Raw genomic sequence first — 26,877 nt, forward strand, 5'->3', positions numbered from 1 at the left:
CTACCCCCATGGGCTGGGAATGCCTGCTGGCTGTGTGCTCTGTTGGTTCCCTTGCTCACTGGCGCATCCCCAGGGCGGCCCGCATGCCTCGTGGGTCTAGGTGAGAGAATCTATGCCAGGGGTCAGCTCGTTTTTTTCTGCAAAGGGCCAGAGAGGAAATATTTTCAGCTTCACAGGCCACATGGTCTCTGTCCTCACTCCTCAACTCTCCCCCTGGGGCCTGAAAGTGCCTGCAGACAATACTGAAAGGCATGACTGGGCCTGGCCTGCGGGTTCTGGGCTGCCACTCCCTGCCCTATGGAAAGCGCCTACTTACTGTGCACCTACTGTGTGCCAGGCCCTGGGTGAGCCCCCCACACCCATAGAGGCTTTCTAGACATCTAGACAGAAGGGGTAAGGAAACAGACCAAGGAAATCATAAGAAATCATAAGAAATGGTAAAAGTGTGATAAAAGAAGCAAACACGGTAGGGGGGTGGGTCAGAAATGGGGAGACAGGACCAGGGAGGGGGCTCACTGGAGACAGGGCAGTCTGGGGTGGAAATGCCAGTCTTGCTGCAGCCTCAGGGAAAGAGCTTGGCAAGTCCAGGAGCGGGAAGCTGGTGGGGCTGGGGGTGCGTAGGGATATGGAGGGGTAGCGATGACCAAGAGCAGAGAGGCAGTGGGGACCACTCAGAGCCTCTGGGCAGGGCCTCTGCTGGGTGGGGGTGCACCTTACTCCTGGAATGGTAGAAATGCAGAACCTGGCCGGGTGCAGTGGCTCACACCTGTAATCCCAGCACTTTGAGAGGCCAAGGTGGGTGGATCACCTGAGGTCAGGAGTTCGAGACCAGCCTGGCCAACATGGTGAAACCCTGTTTCTACTAAAAATACAAAAAGTTAGCCAGGCGTGGTGGCACACACCTGTAATCCCAGCTACTAGGGAGGCTGAGGCAGGAGAATCATTTGAACCCGGGAGGCAGAGGTTTTTTTAAAAACAAAAACAAAACAGAAATGCAGAGCCCCAGGTTTTCCTTGCACAAGCCAAGTGCAGGAGGGACCAGTGAGGGACTGGCAAGGGGACTGGGCCTAGGATGGGGTCAGTAGAGGTTTCGGGGAGTGGGTGTGTGTTTTGGAGAAGGAATCCACAGTAGCGGCCTGTGGGTCAGAGGCGGGGAGTGTGGCAACGGGGAGCCCCGGAGGACAGCGATGGCCTCCATGAAAATGGGCAAGGCTCAGGGGCAGAGGACACCAAAAAGATTTGGGAGAAATCATAGTCAACTCCTAGTGTCAGTGCAGGGCTCAGCCCAGCTTCTCTGCTGTCCCACCAAGGATGGGAGATACAAGTTCCATGTGGGGGCCGGGCGCGGTGGCTCAAGCCTCTAATCCCAGCACTTTGGGAGGCCGAGACGGGCGGATAACGAGGTCAGGAGATTGAGACCATCCTGGCTAACACAGTGAAACCCCAGCTCTACTAAAAAATACAAAAAACTAGCCGGGCGAGGTGGTGGGCGCCTGTAGTCCCAGCTACTCAGAAGGCTGAGGCAGGAGAATGGCATAAACCCGAGAGGCGGAGCTTGCAGTGAGCTGAGATCCAGCCACTGCACTCCAGCCTGGGCGACAGAGCGAGACTCCGTCTCAAAAAAAAAAAAAAAAAAAAAAAAAACAAGTTCCATGTGGGAAGGTAGCGGAGAGAGGGCAGGGCAGGGGCCCAGGACAGGGCAGCCAGAGCACCAGGGCCGGTTTCCAGCCTTCTTCGGCCTCAGACATGTCCTGGAGTGAATGGTTTCCATCGACTGGGAGATGGAGTGAGGCTCCTTCATGCACATGGGGAGCTTGGGGTTCTCAGCTGTGCAGAGCCCACCAGATCAGCTCCATCCTGCACCCCATGGCCCACACGTCCTCTCTCAGCCTTGCTCCCTCCCTGTGTACGGGGCTTCCGCCCTTGCAAGCCCCCAGTGATGGCTATAGATGGTGCCAGGAGAGGAGTGGCCTTCTGCCAACAGTGTGCGCTCTCTGGGAGGGCCCCTGCCATGAGGTTCCTCCCCAGGACCTCGCAGGCCCCGGGGTCAGCCAGCAGGAAGGGCGCGTCCTTGGGGCCACCTCTTAGGACGGTGGGACTTTGACAGAGTCATTTCACTTCTCCATGCCCAGGTGCTCCCCACGGTGGAGTGGAGGGGATTATCACACCCACCTGGTAGGACGGAGGAGACCTGAAAGACATCAGGGCGGCATGTGGCCCAGGGGCACATTTGTCACTTGTCAAAAGTGGCCAGTCAGCAGGGCATCCTGGGGGACAACCAGGGCCGTGAGGGACCGGCAGGGTTTCTGGGTACAAGATGAAGGGAGGAGCTGTAGGGGTCCTGTGTGGGGAGGAAGGAGCAGGGAGGTGGACAGGACACTTTGTGCAGGGTGAGTGTGGGGCCACATCACAGGAGCAGGCAGGCGCCTCTCAACAGAGCTGGGAGTGGACCAGTAGCTCCAGTCCCATGGGTGGCGGCCTAGAGTGAGGTCGTGGTTTGACCTGTGCCCCAGGAGTGGCCCTTCCTCGGGGATGCCGTTCCCTGGTGCAGTCTTGTTGATTTTGTTCCCAGTGTTTTGCCTCCATGGGCAAGTTCCTCCGCTCTTCGGGCCTTGACCTCCCCATCTGTGCCTTCTAGGAGCTGGAATAGACTCTGGGCCGGGCGCGGTGGCTCACGCTTGTAATCCCAGCACTTTGGGAGGCCGAGGTGGGTGGATCACCTGAGGTCAGGAGTTCGAGACCAGCCTGACCAACATGGCAAAACCCCATCTCTACAAAAATACAAAATTAGCCGGGCGTGATGGCACACACCTGTAGTCCCAGCTACTCAGGAGGCTGAAGCAGGAGAATCACTTGAATCTGGGAGGCAGAGGTTGCAGTGAGCCGAGATCGCGCCACTGCACTCCAGCCTAGGCGATAGAGCAAGACTCCGTCTCAAAAAAAAAAAAAAAAAAAGGCTGCAGTTGCTCCTGGGTCACTGGGGAGGGAGGCACAGAGGAGAGTTGGCTATCTCAGACGGTCCCAGGGGCCATCCCGTGCCAGGGTGAGGGGCTGGAGGGGCTGCAGGGTGCCAGCAGGTATGGAGGGGCTGGGTGGCTGGCTATGTGTGCTCCACACCCGCTTCCCCATGTCACAGATCAGGGGCACTGAGGTTCAGGGGGTAAAGTGGCCTGCTCAAAGCCATGCAGCTGGGACACAGCAGACCAGGAACACAGAGCCAGGGCTGTGTGGCTCTTGGCGTCTGTCAGGCTGAAGCTTGCCCGAGCCCACAGAGAGGAGTGCTCAGGCTGCAGGAGGGGTTGGATAGGGCTAGGTGTTGTCTGACTTCCTCACCCGGGGGCTGTCCGGGAGTTGCAGGCAACTTCACACCTACTGGGCCTCTAGCAGCAGCAGCAGCAAACCTTCACTGGATGCCATGTAGGGTCCAGTCTATAGGGGAGACAGCAGTGAAAGGCCCACCCCACACCCTTGCTCCTGCCGTTCCTGCACCTGCGGGACTTCTCTTCAGTCTTTGGGGCCTGCCGCCGTGGAAGGAAGGGCAGGAGGGAGGGAGGCAGGCAGGAGGGAGGGTGCATGAACAATAAACTCAAGGAGCAGAGGGGCTGGCATGGCTGTGTTTTGAAAGATGAGAAGCAGAGGCTGGGATGTTCCAGGGCAGAGGGAATCTGGTGAGCCGGTGAGCAAAGACCTGGAGGCAGCTAAGTTCTGGGCATGGGATGAAGGGCCATACGTCTGGTGTGGCTAGAGCCAGAGGCCGGGCACACAGACCCGGGTTCTGTCCAGAGGCAGCCAGGGTCCAGCGGGAGTCTGGAGTAGTGACTTTAGGACAGAAGCTTGCAGGCTGCTGTAGTGGGCCTTCTAGAAGCCTCCTGGTCCCTCTTGACTTTCCCTCTCTTGGCAACTCCAATGTCTGATACCTACTAGGGGCTGACTTTGGGGACGTCCTTTCCCTTCCTGGGGCCTCAGTTTCTCCTCTAGTCTGATGGGGCAGGGGCTTGAAGAGTCCGTCCTGCTCTGATATTCAGCACCTCTGTGCTTCTCTGCTTGGGCTGGAGGCAGATCAAGCCCCCACCCCCCACCACAACTTCCCCTGAACCACCTGCCCTTCCTACACACACACACACACACACACGGAACCAAAGATAAGGACCAGAAGGGGCCGAGGTTCTACTGAAAGCCCCTGGCCAGTTTCCAAACTGGCTGATCTCTCTAGGACAGGTTGAGAGGCGCCTGGAGGGAGAGGTACAGGAAGCACAGGCTTTGGAGCCAGATCCCATCCCGCCTGGGCCCTGTGTCCCTGGGACTGGGGGAGGCAGGGATCCCTGTCTGGGGGAGCTCAAAGGGGCCTGGGGCCTGCACTTCCTGGGCCTCGTGCAGATGTGTCCCCACACTAGGAAGCGCAGGTCTCCGGCCTTCTCAGGCAGCTCCCGGCCCCAGAGGCTGTGTGTTGGCTCATCTCGCATCTCCTGAGTCAAAGCAGAACGGTAGATTTAGGAACTCGGGGTGGAGCAAGATGAAGCCTGTTACCAGCCCATGTCCCAGACAACAGGGTCCTGCCTTCCCTTTCTCTGGGCCCCCACTGCCAGGTGGAGGGTGGGATTCTGGTCTGTGAGGCCCATGCCAGGCTGAGGTTGGCCTCCAGGCTAACACTCCTGCCTTTAGGAGGAGCAGTCCCAGGTTCTGCGAGGGCAGGGGCTGTGTTCAGTCAGTGTGGAGACCAGCTTCAGCCTGAGACCCAGCCTCTGAGCCACTGCAGGCTTCAGTTCCAAACCCACCGGGGGGTGAGGGCAGGAAGCAAGGCTAATCCTCTGTTTCCTGGCCCACCCAGCACACACTTTTCCTGAGGCCTACTGATCTTCACGGACTCCTCACAAACTCCTCATCAAGGTCCCCCTGGGAACCGAGGGGACAGGGCTCCACCTTTTATCCCCTGGGGAAGGGGCCAGATTCAATAACAACGCTGCTTTCAGGAAGGGCATTGGCCACTTTGGACTTTATTAGTAACAGTAACGTCCCCTGACATCCACACAAGCTTGCAGCTTCTCCATGGCCAGTTCTTCCCCCAACCTCACAATGGCCCCCGTGATGCAGGCAGACAGGCGAGTGGCGGTCTCCCTTCCTCATCCACAGGCCACTGAGGCCCAGAGAGGGCCTTGCCTGAGGTCACCTAGGGAGTGGCTTGCTGGAGCCCTGGGTCTAACAGCGACTTCAGTCACCCACACAAGCCTCTCTCCCTCCACAGCTGGACCTGTATGCGGGGGCTCTGTTTGTGCACATCTGCCTGGGCTGGAACTTCTACCTCTCCACTATCCTCACGCTCGGCATCACGGCACTGTACACCATCGCAGGTATGGCGCCCACAGCAGGGAGATCCACCCAGGGGACGTGTAAAGGGGTCAGAAGGCCACCTCCCCCTACAGGCCCGAGGGAGCAGCCCAGGAAGTGGCCCCAGTAGGAGCCCCAGAAGTTCCTCCCTGTGTCCTTCCTCCCTGGGGCCAGTGCCCCCTCCAGCAACCTTGCTTCCACTGGCAGGGGGCCTGGCCGCTGTAATCTACACGGATGCCCTGCAGACGCTCATCATGGTGGTGGGGGCTGTCATCCTGACAATCAAAGGTAAGGACAAGGTCTGTGGCCGTGGCGGGGCTATCCCCACAGCAAGCCCTGTGGAGTCTGGCACTGCCTGGCACACTGCAGGATTCATGCTGTTGGGGCTCTGGGTAGCATCGCTGGGGGTGGGTGGGTTCAGGAGGTTGAGCCACTAGACAGTCAGCCCCACTGCTGGCCCCCTCAGTGACTGCCCTGACTGGTAGAGGCTGCCCACCCTACTGCCCCGCTGTTACCAGCTCTGGCCCTGGCAAGGAGCTGACTCAGGAACTCAGGACCAGCCACACCCACATTGGCTCAGCGCTCGATGGTGAGGTGGGGCTGTAGGCAGGTGTGAAGGCACACAACCAGGAGACCACAAAACTGCCTGGGCGGCTCCTCCAATTGTTTAAAAGCATGTACAAAATCCCAAGAGGTGATGCTACCTCCTGCAGGACAAAGGCCAAGGAGGAAAGAGAGCTTCGAGAGATTGGCGATACTAGTCTGGAATAGATAGGAAGCTCACAGGGCTGCCCGGAGAGAGACAGAGCTCGCCGTCCCTGGAAGTATGTAAGCAGAGGCAGGAGGACCCCGCAGAGAGTGAACACATGTCTAAAGACTCTTCCAGACTCAGACACTGGGACCCTGTGGTTGAGCAGTTTCTAACCCTTGAATGGCACTTGTTCATTTGCTCTGAGCCTCACACGAACCCTTGGTCTGAATATAGAGCCTGGCCTGAGCTCCATGGAAACGGTGATGCTGGGGGACCAGCATCCAGGCAGCAGGCTGCCTCTTCCATGTCCCACTTGGAAAAGGCTAGGGAGTGGGGCCTGGGGTGGAAACTAGTTTCCTACATCCAGGCTTCTTCCTCTCAGACCAGGGGCTCTAGTGTCCCTAAGACCCACCTCATGAGAGAGATCCCAGCAGCCAGGCCCAGTGTGGAAGGGAGGGGAGTGACAGACACAGACGGGCCAGGCCTTGGCCATGCCAGGCCCTGACCCCGAGGTAGACAGGAACAGTGAGGCGTTCTGGACTGGAGAGGAAAAAGGCCCGGCTTGAGCCCGCCAGATGGGCTGTGTGGTCTTGATGGAGGCCCCATCCCTCTCTGGACCTCTGTCTCCCTCTTCTCTGTGCCTCAGGGGGTTGGGGCCATGACACCACCAGCCACTCTCAGCTCTGCTAAAATCACACCCTTCAGGTGATCAGGATGAACACTTTAGAAGCCTCAGGAAGGTCCTCAAATGTCAAGAAAAATTACTGTTGCTTCCTTGAATCGACAATCAGAAACCTGGCTGAGAACCTCTTGCCCAAGGCTGATGGGTGTCCAGAGGCCAACAGTGACTCCTGCCGGGCCAGCAGGACACTGGGGTGCCCATGTGCAAAATGCTCACTTAATAGTATTATTTTAAATACAAATAAAATAGTCATTCAAATACACCTTTAAAAAAAAACAAAAAACCCCTCTACCCCCACACCTTTCCAAACACTGGGAAAGATGAGGTGGAAAAAACTCTAGTTTGGTGCATCAGGAAGTTTCCTGTGAGATGAAGGTAGGGGGAGCCCGGGGAGTCAGGGCCCCCCAACCACCAAATTGTCCCTGTCCCACCCTGACCCCTCCAGCTTTCGACCAGATCGGCGGTTACGGGCAGCTGGAGGCAGCCTATGCCCGGGCCATTCCCTCCAGGACCATTGCCAACACCACCTGCCACCTGCCGCGTGCAGACGCCATGCACATGTTTCGAGACCCCCACACAGGGGACCTGCCATGGACCGGGATGACCTTTGGCCTGACCATCATGGCCACCTGGTACTGGTGCACCGACCAGGTGAGTGCCAACGTCTCCCGCCCATCCCACCTTCCTGCCGTCCCAGCGGCCTCTGGTAGGCCCAGGTGGCCCGTCTGCCCTCCGCATCATAAGTCCGGGCTGGGGCCTCAGAAGGTGTGGCTCCAGGCTGGGACAGGCTGCTAGGGGTCTTTGCGGTCCCGGGGGGCTTGAGCCCTCCGTTTAGAATCAGATGAGGCCCACTGGCTACCACCCGTCCTGGCCTTTAGGTGCTTCGACTGAGACAGTTTGGAGTATGGGATTCCGAAGGGACTCGAATGCTCCTCGGTGGCCTTGCCATCGGCCAAGGGGCGGGCATTTCGGGCCAGTCTTGGGCTGCCAGGATCCGGCAGCAGGCGGGGTACCTGGCCTCCCTTGGCCTGCCAGCGGTGGGGGCCGGCGACGGCTGGGCCCGCGTTTCTGGTAGAGCTCTGGACGCCATCAACAGCAGAGCGGTACCTAGGGGGTCCTGGGAAGCCGTCTTTATCCCTAGTCCCTGAGGCAGGGGCCCTGTGATGATGAAACTGCTGGGCCTGGAAGAGAGAAGAGCAGAGAGTGAGGCTGAGCGAGAAGGGCCAACCCCACCCAGCACAGGACCCTGCTCAGGCACACAGGAGCCAGCAGGCCCGGGTTTGCCTCCTGGCTCTGCCATTCACCAGCGAGTGGGCCTAGGCCAGTTGGTTTAATCACTCAATGCCTCAGTTCCCCTGTGTGTAATATGGGAATAATCCTGCCCTTTGTGGGTGTAGCAAGGCAGCTTCCTCCCAGCTCACCCCCACCAGCCTCCTCTATTTCGACACAAGCCTGGACGTGGTTGGAAATGGGCTGAATGGGGTTGTCGAAAGCAATGCAGGAGTTTCTGTTGAGTGCAGGGGGTGACTCTGGCCCTGCCCTGAAGACCCTGTCACCAGCCCTCCAGGTGACCTCAGATGAACTGCTTCCCGTCTCTGGGCAGAAGCAGATGGTGCCCTTGCTTTGCTTGTCCCAAAGGCCGTGGGCAGCTCCAGGGAGCATGTGTGTGGGAAAAGGTCTGGGAAGCAGTGGGCACAGGCCCCACGACTGTCCATGCCTCTGGACCCAGCCCCAGGGGTCCACCATAGGTCAAGGCAGCCACAGCCAGCCTCTGTGGAATGAATGATGACAGCGCTCATACAAGCCTTTCCCATGGGGCCTCCCCTGGGAGTAGGCCTGGCCAGCTCCATTCATAGGACAGACCACTGAGGCCAAAGACAGAGACGGATCTGAACCCAGAGTGGAGTGACTTTTCCGTGGTTCCCAACTCTGCTCTTCCTCTCCCAAGCAGCACGGGCTCCATCAGTATCTGCCCAGAGACCCTCCCTGGGTTCCAACAGTAAGAACGGACCCCAGCTGGGAGCTATCAGAAGCTCTGGAAGGCTGGGCCTCAGTTTCCCCATCTGTAACACGTGGTCCTCAAGCAGGGCCCCTTGTACTCCGGCATGCTGTGCTCACAAGCTGCTCACGTCCTCCATGCCTCATGGGAGGGCTCTCCGGGGAACACGTGGGCTTACAGCAGGCATCTGCCCAGTTCTCCTGGGAGGGCTGAGGGCCAGCCCCAGTGGGCCAGGGGCTGGTGAAAGGTTGACCGTGGAGGGCACAGTAGGCATGTGGGACCCTGCCAGGCTAAGCCCCTTTACAACTGCCACATCCCACCTCCTCCCAACGCAGCATGGGCCTGGCATGGCACCGGCGTCTCTGGGTGGAACATCAGTCAGGAGATTTTCCCATCAAAGCCAAACGAATCTGCACACGTCCTGGCCTTGGGGTCAGGGTTGGGCAGGCCCCACTACACAGATAAAGAGCCCGAGGCCCAGAGAGGATCACACAGGGAGGTGGAGGAGGGACACTGCTGATCCCAGGTGGTTCAGGGCACCAACCAGCATCGGGCTGTAGCCTGGCCTCTGCCCTATCTCCCTATCCTCCTCCCCTCTGGCTGGGTCTGCCTGCTGGATGCGGGGCCTCGGTCCAGAAGCCCAGGCACTAGTCCTGCTTGAGGTTCCTGGTCTCTGCGTGGCTCTCACTAACACTGGGGACTTCTAGGGGCACCTAGGGGTCTGACTCCACTTTGCTGTGGGGCCAGGGTAGCCCTCAAAGACACCCACGGTCTAGTCAGAAGGGAGGCAGCAGTTCTGTTGTGTGCCAAGACCATGGGGTGTTTTGCTTTTTTTTTTTTTTGAGATGGAGTCTTGCTCTGTTGCCCAGGCTGGAGTACAGGGGAGCCATCTCAGCTCACTGCAACCTCTACCTCCTGGGTTCAAGCAATTCTCCTGCCTCAGCCTCCCGAGTAGCTGGGATTACAGGCACGCACCACCATGCCCAGCTAATTTTTGTATTTTTAATAGAGACGGGGTTTCACCGTGTTGGCAAGGCTGGTCTCGATCTCCTGACCTCGTGATTCACCCGCCTCAGCCTCCCAAAATGCTGGAATTACAGGCGTGAGCCACTGTGCCCGGCCAATTTTTGTATTTTTAGTAGAAACAGGGTTTCACCATGTTGGCCAGGCTGGTCTCAAACTCCTAACCTCAAGTAATCCACCCACCTTGGCCTCTCAAAGTGCTGGGATACAGGCGTGAGCCGTTCACTATCTTCTGGCTCATCCACGACAAATGAGTGGCATTTTTCTAACCAGAAACAAAACCAGTAACAAAGAGGCAGAGGGTCCAGTGGACAGAGCCTTGGTCTGGGCTCCCATCTGGGCTCTGCCCCTGCCCCTCCCTGGGCCTTGGTGTCCCTGTCTGTGAAACAGGGCGGTGCACAGACCAGAAGGCCTCCCAGGGTCCTGCCAACTCTGTCACCTGCTGATGCTGCAGCTCCAGGCCGGGTGCCCTCCCTTAGTCAGCAGCAGCCGCCTCAGTCATAACAGCAGCCACAGCTTTCGTGGGCAGCGTGCTGACTCCAATGGCCACACCCCAAAACTTACTCACTGAGAAAGGGAACTCACATTCAGCGGAGGCCCTTGAGGAGCCAGGGACAGGCTTGGCCGGCTACACTAGCAGCCTCACTTAAGTCGTTGCAACAACTCTCCTCATTTTGCAGACGAGGAGTCCAAAGTGAAATGGCCACTCAGGGAGTGAGAGCTTCCTCAGGGAAGAGGGTCTGGCTGGGACTGGGCACCAGCGCTGGGAGGTGGGGGTAAGCAGTGGCCTGCTGACATCTGAGTGGGGGGGCCAGCCTTGCTATCTGACAGTCAGGGGTGGGGAAAGCCCCTGCCCTATTCAGGGGGACTGGCAGGCCTCACAGCTTATGGGAACTCTGAGCCTCAGCTTCTCTACCTGGGGTGACAGCACCTGTCCCAGGGTCAGCTGCCGTAAGTACAGATGGAAATATAGAGGCAAATATCCCATCAATGGCAGAATGACATGCAGGGTCTTAGGGAAATGCTTCTCTCCCAAGCACCTAGACAGAACCAGCATCTAACTCTCTCATTGTCCAGATGGGACAGCTGAGGCCCAGTCTGAGGCAAGGATTTCTCCCAAGTCACAGAAAGCTGGCAGAGAAGCAGGAAGGACAGCAGCTTGCCCTGCGTTCGGAGGCTGCAGCCCGCAGACACTCCTAGCCTCTGTAATTCATGTTTCCGTGACATCCACAGCTTAGGGGTAAATGCTGGGAGCTATCCGTTAAACTAGCAAGCTTGGAAAGTAAGTTAAAATCACGGAGGCTTCCTGCTGCCGTCGCAGGTGGTGACTTAAACTGTGGAACTGCAAAGGAAAAATACTTACGTTTCAGAGTCATAGGTCATACAGCTTTGTGAACATACTAAAAACCATGGGAGTGTACACTGTGACTGGGGGAATTATACAGTCTGTGAATACCTCAATAAAGCTGTTTAAAAAGTAACTCTTTTGAGGTAGAATCATAATATCAGTGCTGGGAGGGATCTCAGACATTATGGGCCCACATTACTGCTCCCTCCTCCCATTCTGCAAATCTGGAAAGGCCTGGTTAGGATTTGCCGAAGGCGCCCAGAAGGGCCGATGCCCTCGGGTAGCTTCTAGCCTCCCTCTGCTACTGAACTGCAAGTTAACCCCAGGTCTTAAAGCACCTGAACTCTGCCAGCCATGCAAATACAGTTGGTGCCAATGTCTGCTCCTGGCATCATGAATGTGCCAGCTGCTATCATGAGGGTCCAGGAGATGAGGGTAGGGGTGTGTGTCCCCATACCACCCCACCCAGGGTCTCCTCCAGCCCTGACAATTGCCAGGGGTGGTGGGCTGGGCAGGATCCACACCTCCCCTATTGGCAGGTCAGGGGACTGAGTCCCTGGGAATGAGTGTACCTCGGCTCTCGCTGCTTGGCCTGCTGAAGTGAGCTCTCCTGGTTGGTTGCTGACAGTATTGGGGCTTTGAGTATGGCTGTTCTGGGCGGGTCGGGGGCTAATGGGACATCATCGTGCCTCATGCCCACTCCCTGAGGCTCATCAAGGACCAATCCTGACACAAGCGTCCCTCAGGCTTGGACTCACTCCGTCTCGCACTCCACCCCCAGGTCATCGTGCAGCGGTCACTGTCAGCCAGGGACCTGAACCACGCCAAGGCGGGCTCCATCCTGGCCAGCTACCTCAAGATGCTCCCCATGGGCCTGATCATCATGCCGGGCATGATTAGCCGCGCACTGTTCCCAGGTAGGACGGGCTCCGGGCACTGAGCCCAGGCTGCAGGGCACCCAGGGTTCTGAGACCTTGTCCTGCAAAGGTCACCAGGAGGAGAAGCAAAGGATAGATGTGAACTGTTCCCCAACCTGGGGAGTGGGGAAGAGTGGTCCTCAGGGCCACAATCAAAGGGATTAACATGGATGTGGCTTGGTACAAGGTCTGGACAGGTATCACTTACTGATGCATGACCTCGAGGCTGTAAACGAATGTCCCTGTGCCCCGCCGTTTCCTCATCTGCAAACTAGGGACTGTGTCACCCACCTGGAAGGTGCCATCAAGATCCTCTAACTACAGGCATTGGAGACGTATGGGTGGGGAAACGTGCATTTCCTTAGGTTGCCTTTTCAGGACTCTGGGACCAAGAGTCCCCAGTATTAATGATGGCCTTCCATACGGCCCTAGATGGTTCCCACCCCTGCCTGTTCATCAGTTTCCCCATCTGTAACAAGGGAATTGAAGTCATCAAAGTCAGGGACACGGCAGCTCAGAAGACAGCAGCTCGGGTTCTTGGATGGCTGGCAGGGAGGGACTCATGTCCCCTGGGGTGCAGGGACCCTGACTCACCTGTGCCTCTTTGTCTGGGGAGCGCTGGGCCTGCATCCTCCTCGACACATCTGCTTCTTCTCTCCCCCGACTCTGGGCCCACGGGGAGCCACCCTGGGGTCCAGCAAAGGTCCCTCGGGTTATATGGGGGGCACTCAGCTGCCGGCGCGGTGGTGGGGTTGGCCCGTTGGCCACTTGCTCTGAGTGGCGCCTCCGGAGAGGGACTGAGTGCTCTCTCACCTCATAGTACTCCTCTGACACAGAGGAGGCCACTGAGGGCCGTCTGGGGCCAGGCCCACGGCTGGAGCTGCCTGAGTGGCTGTCTTGGTCACTGAGGGTTATGTAGTCGTCATCATCTTCTTCTTCCGCCCCATCCAGCCCATTGGGGAGCCCCACCCCAAGTCTGTCGGGGTCATCCTGGGTCACAGATAGCTGCCCCTGGAGTGGGGCGTGGCCTGGGCCTGCCATCCTGGGTAACCTATGGTCTGTCCCATTCTGGGGAGCCTCCTCTTTGGGGAGCTCCAGGGCCCAGCCAGTACCACTGCTGTCCTGGGCTAGTACATCTGCCACAAGGACTGTCCGGGGCTTGGGCACAGGGGGCAGTGGCTCAGGGTCCCCCTGGGGGAGGCCATTCTCAGCTGGGACGCCGTCCTGGGGGGCACTGGGTTCTAGGGGAGGGCAAGGTTCTGGACGGGGCCTGCTGTCCTGGCTCTGCTTCCACAGCTGGTGCTGGGCGCTGGCCTGGGAGGTGTCACGGATCTTGATGCGGTTCATCTGGCTGGGCTGGGGGTTCCAGATGTTGGGGTCGATGATATTGATGTAGCCCAGGATGTCGCTGCCAGGCTCCGGGTCTGGCTCCACCCACGTGGGCAGGTACTCAAACATGTTGGCCCTCTCCAGGTGGAGCAGTCCTGGGTGGATGGGTGGCAGCAGCTCGGGGATGTCCCCTGGATGCTCGGCCAGCGCTGGGCCCTTCAGCCCCAGGGGCTTCTTGGCCTCCTGCTTCTCAGAGGAGATCTTGGCAATCTCATCGACGCTCTTGGCCTTGACCAGCGCATACTTGGGGTTGACGAGCTTCTTGGCCACAGAGCCCGCGGGCACCAGGGGGACCACAGAGGGCAGCACGATAGGCTCTGGCTCCGGCTCCTTCTCCATAGGGATGCCCTTGAGGCTCACACTGTGTGACATGAGGTACAGCTCCTGGAACTGCCGGTCGAACATCTCCACCACCTGGCCAGACAGCACGGAGATCACATTCCGGTCCGTCCGCGCGGCCGACCACGTGAAGCTGCAACAGAGGGAGGGGGCGCTGGTCAGGCACACGACCCTGCTTCCCCCAGCAGCCCCTGTGCACCCGTAGCTGCTGAGCCTCAGACTGTGGCCACAGGGCCCTGGGATCGAGAAGTGAATGGGGGCAGAGAGCAGGTGCATGCTGTGGGGTCAGACTGAGTCTGGGATGTCAAGCAAGTTGGTCGCACCAAACCTGTTCCCACCTCTGCAAATGGCACGGCACTGTGCTTCTCTCAGGCTGGTACAGGATTCACTAAGCAGCTCAGGAAGGCCCTGGACACCGTGGGGGGTGCCGCACATGGTGGCCACTGCTGCCATGTGTCTATGCTGCCACCAACCCCCATGTAACCATGGGCAGTGCCCACCCCATGCCGCATGTGGTGGTGCCCACAGAGCTGGCCCCATCCCTGAGGACAGCTCCCAGAGTGACCCCCATAGGCTTGCGGAGGCACGGCCTGGCCACACCCCACCTCCAGGCCCATGACATCTCCAAGCTGGAACAACGGTGTCCTCAGACAAAGCCCTTCTCTGCTTGCCTCCAGAGACAGACAAGCAGGCAGGTGTGCTCCAGCCCTGCGCACACCTCAGCAGCCTTGGGATCAATGAACTGGAATAACCAGGGTGTCGTAAGTTAGCATTAAGGACAGAAGCCAGTTGGGAACCAGAGGTACCTCTCCCACAACTTCCCTGAAAGCTGGAGAGTCACCTGTAGGAGCCGCACACTGCCCGGTCTCCATCCACAAACATGAACTTCTGGGCCAGGGCACCCTTGAACTTGGTTGCCGACCGCGTGAAGAACTCGGTTCCCCCGCTGCTCCGCACTCTGAGATTCTGTGTTGGGAACCAAGAGACAGAATTACACGACTTCAGCCCTGACCACACAGGGCGAGGGGAGGACGGCAGCTGCCCAGGGCTCAAAGGGGACTTTGGGGTAGTCAGGAGGGGAAGGAAGAGGCTATAAGGACTGGAGGAAGGAGCTGGTATGTCTGAGACTGCAGGGCCCGGGGTAAGGAGGGAGTTGCTGAGCCGTGAAGCTGCAGAGGGGGCAGGCACTGGTACAAAACGGGGGATGGGATTAGATGGTCTGAGCTTTGGCCCCAAAGGTGTCTGAAGAGCAGCATCAGGCAGGAAAAGGCTTACACAGCCAGTCAGTTTGGGAAATGCTGCCATGGGTAGTGGATGCTATGGTGGGGTCCTGAGCGGGAGGGTGATGTGCACGTTTTAGAAGTGTCTCATGGATGGCTAGGGGGTGATGCAGCCAGAGGAGGGCAGGAAGGGGGCCTGTCCTTCGGAATCTGGGCCTTACACTCCAATAAGTCTGTGGCCCTCCAGGGTGCGTGGCCCTACCAGGCCGCTCCCCTGTGCTTCTCAACACCCCAGTCTCTGCTGGGCTCTGCTCTGAGGGCAGGACTCACAGCAAACCTTTCTCCTTCCCCATGGCCAGGACACCACCCAGCACCCAGGCCAGGTCCTGTACATGGTCAGAGATTCAATTCGGTGCCGGCTTACACGGTTTGGCCCAGGAGCAGACCAGGAAGGCCCCCAAGAGATTGTGGCAAAGGGAGATGCGACCCAAGGAGAAGAGGGTTCGTTGGGCATTAGGAGCACAGCAGGTCCCTCAACTGCCTCAGCTCCAAGGCCAGGTTGTCACCAGCCTTTTCCTGGACCCTGGCCACACAAGGGCCCTCTGTCCCAGTGTGGAGTCTCTGGAGCTGCCAAGGGCCTGTGTGTTGCAAGTTCCAGGTGCTCACTTCCCTTCCCCTGGTAGCAGGGCCTGCTGTGAGGGAGGAGCACATGGTAAAGGCTGGTGCTGGGCACAGCAGACCCCAGGAAGGGCAGGGCGAGCCTGGATGAAACCCAGGTGTCGACGATGGCCAAGGGCATCCCGAAGTAGAATCTCAGGCGTAAAGGGGATCTGGGGCTCATCTGGCCCGTGTCCAGGGCAGTTTGTAAGAAATGCTCCTGGGTGCCCTGAGGGTCTGTCTCAGGAGACCTGCGGTCAGGCGGGGAATCTCAGTTTTAACACCAACTCCAGGGATTCCTGACTGGTCTGCCTGCATGCCTCCTGTGATGGGAGTCTCACTCCCTCCCGAGGAGCTCTATGCCGGCTTCTGGCTCTCGGCTATGACATGTTCTTAGTCAGGCTGAGCTGTGACTTACTGGTCTGTCCCCTCACCCACTCACTGGCCCCAGCTTATTCACCCCACTCATTCACGCAGTCATCAACCCCTGCCGAGGCCCCCAGCTGCAGACAGAGATGCCTGTGATGAGGATCCCCCCCGGAGGTGAAGGGGAGGCAGCGGGGTAAACGAAAACGAGCTGAATGCCCAGGATTGCAGAGGAGTAGCCCGAAGTGTGAAGGGCTGGCCGGGAGGCTCCCAGGAAAGGATGACACGGGTCACAGGGGGAGGTGGGGAAGCATTCCAGGGAAGGGACTCAAAGGCCAGGCATAGGAGGCCTTTATACAAGAGCACCTCAGGGGAGGAGGGGTGGGTAACGGAGCCTGCAGAGCGAGCAGGGGCGGGCTCCTGGTAAAAGACCCTGCACCTTCTTAAGGGCCTGAGCTTGGCTCTGGGGCCAACAGGGAGCCATGGGAGGATTTAGAGCAAAAGCGATGGGGTTGGGTGTGCATCTCAGGAGCAGTTCTGGCATCAGGGAGTGGGTGTGTGAAGCAAATGCTATGGGAGAGGAGGGAAACCTGAGAGAGCAGAGCCGCCTGCCATGCCATCCAGCCTCCTGCCCCGCCAGTCCTTTCCGTGTCCCAGACCCCTGGGGCTGCGGTGGCCCCAGGCCAGCAACCAGAGGCGGGCAGGTGTGGGCCATGGGTGAGTCCCTGTCTGATGCCCACCCGTGGGATAAACGATCACCTTGTCATAGGGCCCAGCGCAGAAGGCAGATAAGCTCCGCTCTGGGCCGCCCTCGCCGGCCGCCCCCCCGCCCCGCAGGCTGCAGGTCTGCACACAGCCAGCTCAGCAGGAAGCTGGCCACAGCCCAGGACAATTAGCACTCGTGACTTTGTACCCAACACGGAGCACGCTCAGGGTTGAGAAGTCAGACAAAGATCCTGGAGGTGGTACAAGGCCTTCCCTGTCACTGAGCCCAACCAAGCCCAGCTCCATCGCCTCCTGTGGGCTCCTGGCCCAGCCACAGGCCCCTCCTTAGCCTGGAAAATCGGCCACCAGCATCAGGACCCCTCTGGACAGTGTCTGTCCCCACCCATCCCAAACCTTGTCCTGATGAGGGCTCGGAAAGTCACCACTTCCATCTCAGAGTGACTCAGACTCTATGTGAGCTGCAGACCTTGGCTGGGCCGCTGACTCGCTGTGTGACTCGAAGCAAGTCTCGGGCCCTTGCTGGGCCTTAGTCTCCCTTAGCACACAGCAGGGCGGGCCTCCAACTCTTAGGCCCGTTCTACCTGGGGCTCAGCAGCAGGTGGGGGCCTGCAGCAGGGCCCCCCACCTCCTGCCTCGTGACCTGCTCCCCCGCTTGTGCCTGGATGGGCCCCACCCCACGGGGCCTGGCCTGGATGAGGTAACGTCTCAAGACTCTGGGCTCGCGTGTGCAGAGGTGGAGGATCCCACAAAGCCGTATTGTCTCTGAGCTCCTGGGACACCCCCGGCAGAGGACAGCAAATGGGTGGAGGGACGCCGGGGCTGACCCAAGAGGGGTGCCCTGGGCAAGTCTTTGGACCCTCTGGGACCTCAGTTTCCTCATACGTAAGAGAGGACGTCAAGGGCGAGTCAGGGCAGGAGAGGATGGCCGGGCGGTGCTTCATCTGCTCTCAGAGGGTGGCAAGGTGGGGACTCCAGGGCTGGGGCAAACTACACACCCTGCCCCCAATCCCCGCAGGCCTCTAGGCCACATGTGCTTAAAGGACTCGTGATCCAACTGTACCAAACCCGCTGGTGGGACGCAGAGGGGGCTGAGCCCAGGTGTCCCCGGAGCAGAGTGGGTCTAGGGTCTAGGCATTCCTGAGCTCCAGTCAAACAGGCTCCAGTCCTAGCATCAAACGGACGCCAACCAAGGCCTCTCTTTCCACGCCTCAGTTTTCTCATCTATGAAAGGGCCTACTCATCCTTGTGCTGCAAGGCTGCTGTGAGGACTGAATAGAGCCACAGTATAGGCGGGGCCCACCCAGGGAAAGTATCCGGCTCCCAATGGGTGCCCCATGAACTGGAAGTGGCACAGTGGGCTGTGGGGGACCAACACAGAGGACCACAAAACATTCAGGAAGGCACAGACTCCCCAGGGAGGCCAAGACTGTCAGCCATATGGAGTGGGTGGTTGGTGGGCTCAGGGAAGGGAAGTGACCTGCCCACTGTCTCCCAGTAGCCCTGGGCTGGGCTGGGACTGAGGACAGGGTTTCTACATCACCCACCTCCTCAGGGCCCTGTCGGCATCTCCTGGCCCAGCAGAGGAGTGGGGAGGCCCAGAGATGCATCCTGACCAGGTCTGAGCTGGGAACATTGAGGCCAGGCCAGGCCAGGCCTAGTGTGAGTAATGCAAGGAACAGAGCCCAACATGGCGGCGGGAGCCTGGCTGCCTGAGGTGCTGGCCCCCAGCAGCCTCCGCACTCCTCTACAGGGCCTGTCTCGCTCTCTGTGGAGGGTGGGGAAGGGCGGTCAACACTCACCCTGGCCTTCTCCAGGCTGTTGTGAAGTTGGGGTGGTGGGCCCTTTGTGAACCACATTTGGCCCAAAGTATGTGACGGCATGAAGGGGCAGGGCCAGCCTAGCTCCAAGGCCCTGGTCTGAGGGGCTCCTCTCTCCCCTAGGCCAGGGCTGCTCAGCCTCTGCGCAACTGATACATGTCCCCTTTTGTGTGGGACCTGTCCCCAGCAGTGTAGGATGTTTAACAACATCCTTGGCCACTCAATGCTGGTAGTACCCCTTAGGTGTGACAGTTAAAAATGCCAAATATTCCTCGGCAGAGTGAATCCCCCCGTTCGAGAACCCCTGCCTTATACCCTGAATCCATCACAGACCCAGGCCCAAGTAGAGACAGCAAGAGCGTAAGAGCTGCGTCAGGCGTGTCCAGCGTGCGACCTGAGCGGCGGTGATCCTCACATCCTCACCGCGTGCCTTCCCATGGCCATCCAGCCGATGTTTCTTTGTTCACCAGAAATGGGAAACAGTCTGGCCTTTGCCCAGGGGCTGCTAGTTTTTCCAGTTTGGCTGTACGAAGCCAACTAGCTTTTCAGATGGCCCAGGCATCTCATGGCTCCTGTCTGTCCTAAGCTGGGAGCCTCAGGCCCAGCCTGTCTCCTGTTAGCCCGGGAGCATCGCCCCACACCCAGTATCACCCCCAAAAGCAGCCAAGTCATGCGGCCTGGTCCTGTGACCCTAGGGGGTGGCAGTGAAAGGTCTGGCCCTCTTCCCAAGGCCTGCTCCCCATTTGTCATTTGGGGTAATCATTTCCGTACTCCCACCTGGAAGGTCATCAGGGGCTGGCCAGGGTGACTGGCTGAGGTGCTCAGGAATGGCTGGGAGCCCCACACTTAGGGAGACGCTGGTGCACACTGCTCCCGCCTCACCTGGGGACCAGGAGTGGGCTCAGCCCAAGCAACAGGGCAGAGCTTCGAGAGTGTGTTGGTGTGGGCTCCAAGCTCAGGAGGAAGGAGCTGAGTCAGGGTGAACCACGGCCAGACCCTGGCGCAGAGGGAAAGAAAGCCGCTCGGCACTCAGACCAGAGCTGCGTCTCATGGCGGGGCTGTGCCTGTCCCCAGCCAAAGACAGGATGGGAAGGCAGCTCATGACTGAAGGCCCACCACACAAATGGCCTCCTTCGCTCTTCACGGCAGCCCTGACAAATAAATGACCATATCCCCATTTTGCAGACAAGACAATGGAGGCCTAGAAAGATTCAGTGACTCTGCCCAAGGTTACCATGCAAGTGGCACAGCTGGGGCTCAGGACTGGTTCCTGCTATCACCCCCAAACTGGCACCTGACACTCCAAGGTCATAAGGATGACCCTACCAGAAAACCTGTACCCTGGGCCCGAAGGAGCTGGGGCAGGTTGGTGCAGAGCTGGGCAGGGGTGGCGGCAGCTGAGGACAGGCCCAGGGATTATCGGCAAAGGAAGTGCTCCTGGGACAGGTCTGGGCCCAGCTAGCCCGAGGCGAGGGAGGTAGGTGGGGAAGGCAGGCCCTCCGACAGGGTGACACTAGACTGGGCTGGGCTCTCAGGGCCTCTGGCCACCCGCCCAGGGCTGTGGAAGGGCAAGCTCAGAGGCGAGAATGAGGAAGCCAGGGCACACTTTCCCATGGAGGTGTCTAGCTCCTGGATACGTCACCCTACAGACCCTGCCACCTTCTCTGGGGAAGCGAGATGGCTGAGCAGGGCAGGCTGGGCCACGGACCTGCAGTGCCAGCTGCCCTCCCCTGCCTGGCTGGTCACAGCCAGTGGAAGGGCTGGGGGTGGGACAGGCCAGGCCTCATACCCAAGCCCCTGCCCCAGTCCAGGGCCTGGGGTTTAGAATGTATGGTTCTTGCCAGCAGCTGTATAACTTTCCTCAGCACACAGAGCACTCTACAACCACCATCTCCTTTCATTTCACCCTCACACCCCGTGAGGTATCACTATGGCCATGGGGCACTCGAGGCCCAAGAGGTAGAACCACACGCCCAGGTCCCATGGCAGGTTAATGGCCAGTGAGCCGTGCGGGCAGCACCAGGGCAGGCTGCGCTGGCAGTTGGCTTTGATTTTATAACGGAAGCCAGTGATTACCTCCCCTGCCCATAGTGGGACAGCCACTCCTAGGTTTATTGATAGTTGAGCAGTTGGTGTGAATGAGTGGGGTGGGAGTCCTAGAAGACTGGCTGAGCCAATAAAAAGGATGAGAGAAATTAATATGAGGGATCAAGTTCATCCTTTGATGCTCTACATTATTATTTGCAGTTATTGTTTATTATTTGCTGCTTGAGTACCAGGGATCTGCATCCTCCTTATCAGAGCTGATTTCTCACTACTGGCTTTTAGGCGCCACCCCTAAATTGTTGGGAATGGCTTTGGGCAAGGCATGGCCTCCCTCGGACCTCAGTTTCCCATTTATGTTGTGGGAGCCTCATCTGAATGACCTCAAGGCCCCTTCAGTCCTAGGCACTCCAGGCCCCCCACCTGTCCCATTGCCTCCGACTTCCTGGAAACTCAGAACTCTGCAAGCAGAGGAGCAGCCAAGGCTTCTCTGCTGAGAAGGGGCCTGGGGGCACTGGGTGGAAGGCGAGGTCTCTGGAGCAGCTGGTCCCAGGTTAGGGTCCCTGCTCCAAACCGATAGGCTTGCTCCCTGCCTGCGTCTGCACACTGGGGGAAGAGCAAAGCACTCGCTGGGCCTGGGGCAGGGGCACGGTGCTGGTGGGGCCCCACTGGGGTCTCTTCCTGGGCATCGGGCAGGGCCAGGCCTTCTGCAGTCAGGTTTCCAAAGTGGCCTTTCCACACTGTGGCTCCCTCTGGCATGAGCTGTCTGCCACCGGAATCAATTCCCTGCGCTAATTACGCGGCGGGGAGTGAGGTGGGCGTGGAGCTTGGGGCCAACCCACCAGGGACACCACATTAAAAATGTCCCAAGAGCTAGAGACTCACCACGGAGTGCTCACAACCACTTGAAAGGACTCAGCCAGAGGCGTTGGGGTTGGAGGGGGGGGTGGGCGCGCTTGACAAATGCTGACAAATTACAGTCCTGGAGCCCGGCCCCTTGTTAACCAGACTGGTGGTGCCCCTTTTCCTAGGACCACAAGCCTGAAACCTGCAGAATTCTGACCTGTCAGACGCTGGTGCTGAGCCCAAGGGTCTGGTGCTGGCCCCTACCCCACTATCTTTAACTTACTAGCAGTGACACGGGGTATGTGGCTCTATTCCCTCATCTGCAAAATGGGAACAACTCCCTATCCCACTAGGATGCTGTGAGATTAAATTAACCAATGCAAAGTGCCTGTGACAGGGCCTGGCGCACGGTCAATGCAAAAGAAGTATTCACCGTCATCACGCATGCTGATGTGCTCTCAGGGAAGAGCTCTGCACACAGCAGGTGCCAAGCAATGGCTGGCAGAAGGAGCGCTCCAGACACCAAATGCCAGGGTGTCTGGGCAGAAGAGCGTTGGACCAATAAGATCCTGTAGCCCAGAGAAGGGAGGTGACATGCCCAAGGACACACAGCAAAGCAGTGCTGAGAACCACAGCCCACCCTGACCCCCTCGGCAGCCTTCTCTGATCCACTTCTGTTCCGTGGTTTCCCCCACCCCAAAGGTTCTTTCTCCTCTGCTCTTGTGCCTCAAATTCACTTCAACTGTGCAGCCATCGAGGAAGCTTTCCCTGACTTCCGCCTCAGGGAGCTTCCTCCGTCTGAGTCAGATCCTAAAACAAGTAAATGAGCATTCTAAGGAGACAGATGTTGGCTCAACCCAAGAAAGGACTTGGGAGTTGAAGCTCTTTCTGGGAGTTGAAGCTCTCCAGAAAGGCCACGAGCTACCTGAGGAAGGAGTGAGAACACTATCACCAGAGGTATGCAAGCAAACAGATAACCGATGTGGCATGGGCTGCTCTGAAATAACATGATGCAGCACTTGGCATGAGCTCCAGCACCTGGTCAGCAAGCACCTCATCAATGCATATCTTATCTCTGCCATGTTGGAGGTAGTGAGTATCCTGTCCCTCAGGGAATCCAAGCAGAGGCTAGGTGACTGCTTGGCAGAAGGCTCTAGAATTACTGGACTCTCAGTGCTTGGCACAGGACTCCGTCCTGGGCAGGCAGGTACTTCAAGTGTCTGTTGACAGACTGAATGACCCCTGCCCTCCAGTCACCCAGGCAAGTGAGGAGCGTGCTCACCTTGAGGTGTCCCAGGTGCATTCGGGCCCGCTCACACATGTGCAGGAAGTACTTGACGTTACTCTCATCCACAATGATGTACACGGCCACTTTCCTCTTGAAGCCGGCGTCCAGCAGGTCCTTGAAGATATCCACGTCGGTGAACATGTCCATGACCACAGCTATCACCTGGGAGCAAGAAGAGAGACTGGGGCCTGTCAGACGGTGCAGCAGTGGGGATAGGGTGCCCTGGCAGAATGCACAGCCCTCCCGTGCCACCAGCCTCTCATGGGTGCCCACTCTGGCCCCACTCCTGGAGCCTCAGGCCCAGGACCAGGGGCCTCTCTTGCCCTGAAGTTCTAGTTGCAGTCCCAGTTCTGGGCCTAGCCCGGGGGCCCTGTGTCGGTGCATTCCCAGGCCAGGGCCGGCTATACTCTGCCCTCCTTGTAATACCTGGGGATGCTGAGATGAACATGATGTGTCAATGACTGGAAGGGCAGGAGCTGGCGTGGCGGCTCCCTGGGGCCTCCCCTGCATTCCTGGGCTGGTGTGGACTTTGGCCAGTGCCTAAACCCAGGTGCTCTTCCTGTCAGCTGACAATATCTGTCCCCACAGCAAGTGATCTGCTGGACCTGGCTCAGGGTGGGGCCTCAGTGGTCAGGGTATACCTACCTACCCCCAGCCCAGCCAAGCACCACCAACAGGGCAGGGATCCTGGTGGGTGAAGGTGTGAGGTGGAGCAGGACACCTGAGGACAGGATGAGGTGATATGGGCCCGGCCCCAGTGGGGCTCAGTGACTGTCAGGCCTCTCTCACACCTAGTCCCCTCCCTGTCCCTAGGCAGCAAGAAGAGGGAGTCAGGCCAGGGCCTGTGCCTGGCCACAGCCGTCCACACTGCTGATGCAGACATATGTCCCGCTTTTCGGCGGCCCCACCCCTCCCACCCTCCGAGGCTGGCACCACCATCCCTGTCCTAGGTCTGAGGATCCCCTGGAGAAGAGGCGAGGGACCTGCCCTGGGTCACACAGCAAGCTGGGGACAGAGTCAGGCTACAGACTACCCAGGTTTGCCAGGGAACAGAAGTCTGCCTTGCTGGGATGCGGAGATTCAGGGTGATGGAGGCAGTCTGGAGCCTGCTGGGGATGTGTGTGCACGCCCCACAGTGAGCTCACCAGGCTGGCCCCTGCAGGCCCATCTGGGCTCCTCCTGGGCCTCAGGCCCCTGCTGACACCCATCGTTCATCTGGCACCAAAGCCCAAACTCCAGCAGAGGGGAGGGCTCCATACCTGCCCTGCCTCAGACTCACTGTGTGACCCTGTGCAAGACACCTGGCTTCTCTGGACCCAGTTTTCTCATCACTACATCAGGCTCCATCTCTCAGGAGACCTGAGCACACCTGAATACCGCAGCACCTGCAAAGAGCCTGACTGGGGGCGGTGCGGAGGGGGGCTTGGTGACGCCTGTTTGCTGCCTTTCTCCCACAGTCACCCCGCACGTTACCGTTTACAGGGGGTCTTGTCAGTCTGACTCCTGCAGCCTCTCACAGGCACCATGGTGGTGACAGCCCAGCATGCAGCCAGGTAAACTGAGGCTCAATGAGGTCGTAAGGCTTGTTGGATGTCACAAAGCAAGTTGGGCCAGGGCCTGGACCCACCTCCGAGTCAGGTCAGGGTTGATCTCCAGCCCATTGCCTTGGATGTTTAGTCTCGGAGGGCCTGCGAGACAGTGGTCCCCCCCCAGACAGTGGGGGCTCAGAAGCGGAGGTGTGTGACCAGCTGAGACTCACAGAACTCCCAGGCCTAGGGTTCTCTCTGTCCTCTGCGGAGATGACTGCTCCCTATCTCTCTGTTTCTGAAGGGCTGTTTTGAGGCAGAGGGAGTAGCTGGTTGATACAGGGTCTACGACTGGCAGGGGAGGCAGAGTTGGCACCAGATGGGAAGAACTTGCTGCCCCCAGGGCTGCCCCAGGTTAGACAGGGATCTTGAGAGGGAGCTCACTCCCTGACCCAGGAGATGTTCAAGGAAGGCCAGAGACTGCTTGGAGAGGGGGCGGATGAGAGGGCAGAGGAGACACAATGCGAGCTGGTCACCATGACCCTGGATTGAGCCACCAGTCAAGGGTGATGAGACACTGGGCAGGGGTGTGTGATGGTAGCAGGGTCCTCCCTGTCTGGGATCTCCCAGACCCAAAGCCACTGCAGCCCCGGAATCTCCTTGGTTAAGCCACTTCTGAGCAGGCAAACAGCCTCACGTGCCACCTTGGAAAAGAGCCTAATGAGGGCGCAGCAGGCATGCTTCTCCCTGGAGAGCTCCAGGGCCTGCCTACCATGGCAGATGGGGACTTGCCCTGGGCTTGGGTGGGGGGACGTGCCCCAGCAGGACCCGCGCCATGTGCGCCATTCCCCACGTTGCCCTCAGCCAGCAGGGTGCTTGATCCAGAGACCATCTGCTGTCAGGTTGGATATGTTGGGGCCTGCACCCCAAAATGGATCCCCCCACAGTGCTGGCTCTCCCCAGGCATTGGGCTCAGTGCCTGGCGTGGTCAGAGATGGGTTTGTAACAGGTGCGAGCTTATGCTGGGGATGGGGAGGGGGTGCCTGGTGCTCCACAGGCAACCCCCAATAGCCTGTCCTGTCCATGGAGTCACAAAGGTTTCTTGGGGGCTCTTGAGTCCTGTCATGCCCTTTCCCATTTTATACACACGAAAGCTGGGATCACAGTCCATGACTGAGGCTAGAACCCAGGGCCCTGCCCCACCCAGAGCACCTTCTGCGCAAGCGACTGGGCGTCAGTCCTGGGCCCTTGGGCTGCTTGATGGTTTATAAGGAGCCTTTACAACTGTTACCTTGTTCAGTCCTCACAAGCACACCGGGAGGCAGTGGTTCTTTTTCCCATCTTGCAGATAAAGAAACTGAGGCACAAAGGCATTCGCTACCTTGCCTAACTCTGTTGGGGGGCCCAGCTCACTCGTGGCACTGTGAGCTCAGCAAGAGCAGAGCCCTTGTCTGGGCCCAGGATGGGGCCTGGTTTGAGGAAGGTCTTGGAGAGCTGTTATCAACTGAGAACAAGACCAATTGGCTTGGTCTGGGAACGACTGCAAGAATCAGGGGACCTGGGACCAAAGCCCCTCCAGGGCCCTTGGTTTCCCCATCTGTCAAGTGGGGATATGAGCCTGGCTTGCCCCTGTGGTTCCATCCAGTTCACACATTGGCAGAGCTGGCCCAAGTCAAGAAAAGTACCAGATGCTTCCCGCGGCCCCAAGCCCGTATGTCCTCTTAGAGGTCCTGGGCAGGGCAAGGGCTGTGGAAATGAGAGGGGTGGCTGACTCCAAAGACCAGCTCTGCCTGCTGTATGTCAGGGGCCATACCGGGCAGGAGGCGGGTGGCCTGGGTCCCAGCACTGAGCTTGTTCCACTCCTGAGGCAGGAACCAGCCACGTCCATGTGAGCAGCTGGCATGGGGCAGGCATGGTGGGCGGGCACGTGCGTGTCCTGCACCCCAGGCCCCATAGTCAGAGCCGATGGGCAGCTCCCAGCCCAGCAGTCTGTAATCTGCGCAGGCCACACAGCCCAGCTCCCAGGTGAAGGAGGGAGCCCAGGGGTCCCTGTGCATCTTACTGATGGACAGGCCTCTGCTGGACAGCCTTGAGGCCTCAAAGATGCAGCTGCAGAACCCAGGAGGCCCAATGCCCAAGACAACCATCTGGCTCCTGCCAGGGTGTGGGAGGATGACCCAAGATGGCAGGGTGTGGGAGGACGGCCACACCTGGGGGGCAGAGGCAGGCAGGCTGCACGTGCTGGGACACCAGCAGGGATGTGGGATGGGCACTGGGCTCCAGTGAGCCAAAAGCGAGCCTGCGCCTGCCCCAGCCCAGGCCTCTCCCTGGGGCCTCCTGGTGCCCAATCGCCTCCTGCATGTCTGTCCAGGGGTGTCCATATGGGCGAGCCCTCCAGCGCCCCACCCTATGAGCACCTCCTCCCATGCTGTACCCTCCCTGCCCAGTGGATCCGCCGGCCCTCTCCACCCTGTCTTCTGCCTGTGTCTCGAATCCCCCGCGTCCCTCTGTGTCCTTGGGACAGGTGAACATCTGCCTCCATGTGAGAGATGCAGAAACTGCGGCTGGGAGAGGGGAGGGCACTGGTCCAAGGTGGTGCTGCATAGGGATCCCCA

At 59.0% G+C, this 26,877-nt stretch overlaps 2 protein-coding genes across 2 annotated transcripts in view; one reads left to right on the forward strand and one right to left on the reverse strand.

The window, feature by feature from the left end:
* The window catches only part of SLC5A10 (solute carrier family 5 member 10), a 69,390-nt gene that overhangs the window by 12,281 nt on the left and 30,232 nt on the right, over window positions 1-26,877 (forward strand). The window contains exons 6-9 of the mRNA XM_008010591.3: window positions 5,243-5,348; window positions 5,533-5,613; window positions 7,204-7,409; window positions 11,910-12,045. Of these exons, the coding sequence (XP_008008782.3) occupies window positions 5,243-5,348; window positions 5,533-5,613; window positions 7,204-7,409; window positions 11,910-12,045 (529 nt within the window). The remainder of the gene's footprint in view (window positions 1-5,242; window positions 5,349-5,532; window positions 5,614-7,203; window positions 7,410-11,909; window positions 12,046-26,877) is intronic.
* FAM83G (family with sequence similarity 83 member G) overlaps window positions 4,975-26,877 on the reverse strand; it is a 34,350-nt gene continuing 12,447 nt past the window's right edge. Inside the window, exons 3-6 of the mRNA XM_008010589.3 lie at window positions 22,731-22,898; window positions 14,615-14,739; window positions 12,640-13,906; window positions 4,975-7,939 (exon numbers count right to left, since the gene is read on the reverse strand). Coding sequence (XP_008008780.3) covers window positions 7,550-7,939; window positions 12,640-13,906; window positions 14,615-14,739; window positions 22,731-22,898 — 1,950 coding nt within the window. The 3' untranslated portion in view covers window positions 4,975-7,549. The remainder of the gene's footprint in view (window positions 7,940-12,639; window positions 13,907-14,614; window positions 14,740-22,730; window positions 22,899-26,877) is intronic.

Source organism: Chlorocebus sabaeus, chromosome 16, assembly GCF_047675955.1.
Source record: "Chlorocebus sabaeus isolate Y175 chromosome 16, mChlSab1.0.hap1, whole genome shotgun sequence".
Taxonomy (NCBI): domain Eukaryota; kingdom Metazoa; phylum Chordata; class Mammalia; order Primates; family Cercopithecidae; genus Chlorocebus; species Chlorocebus sabaeus.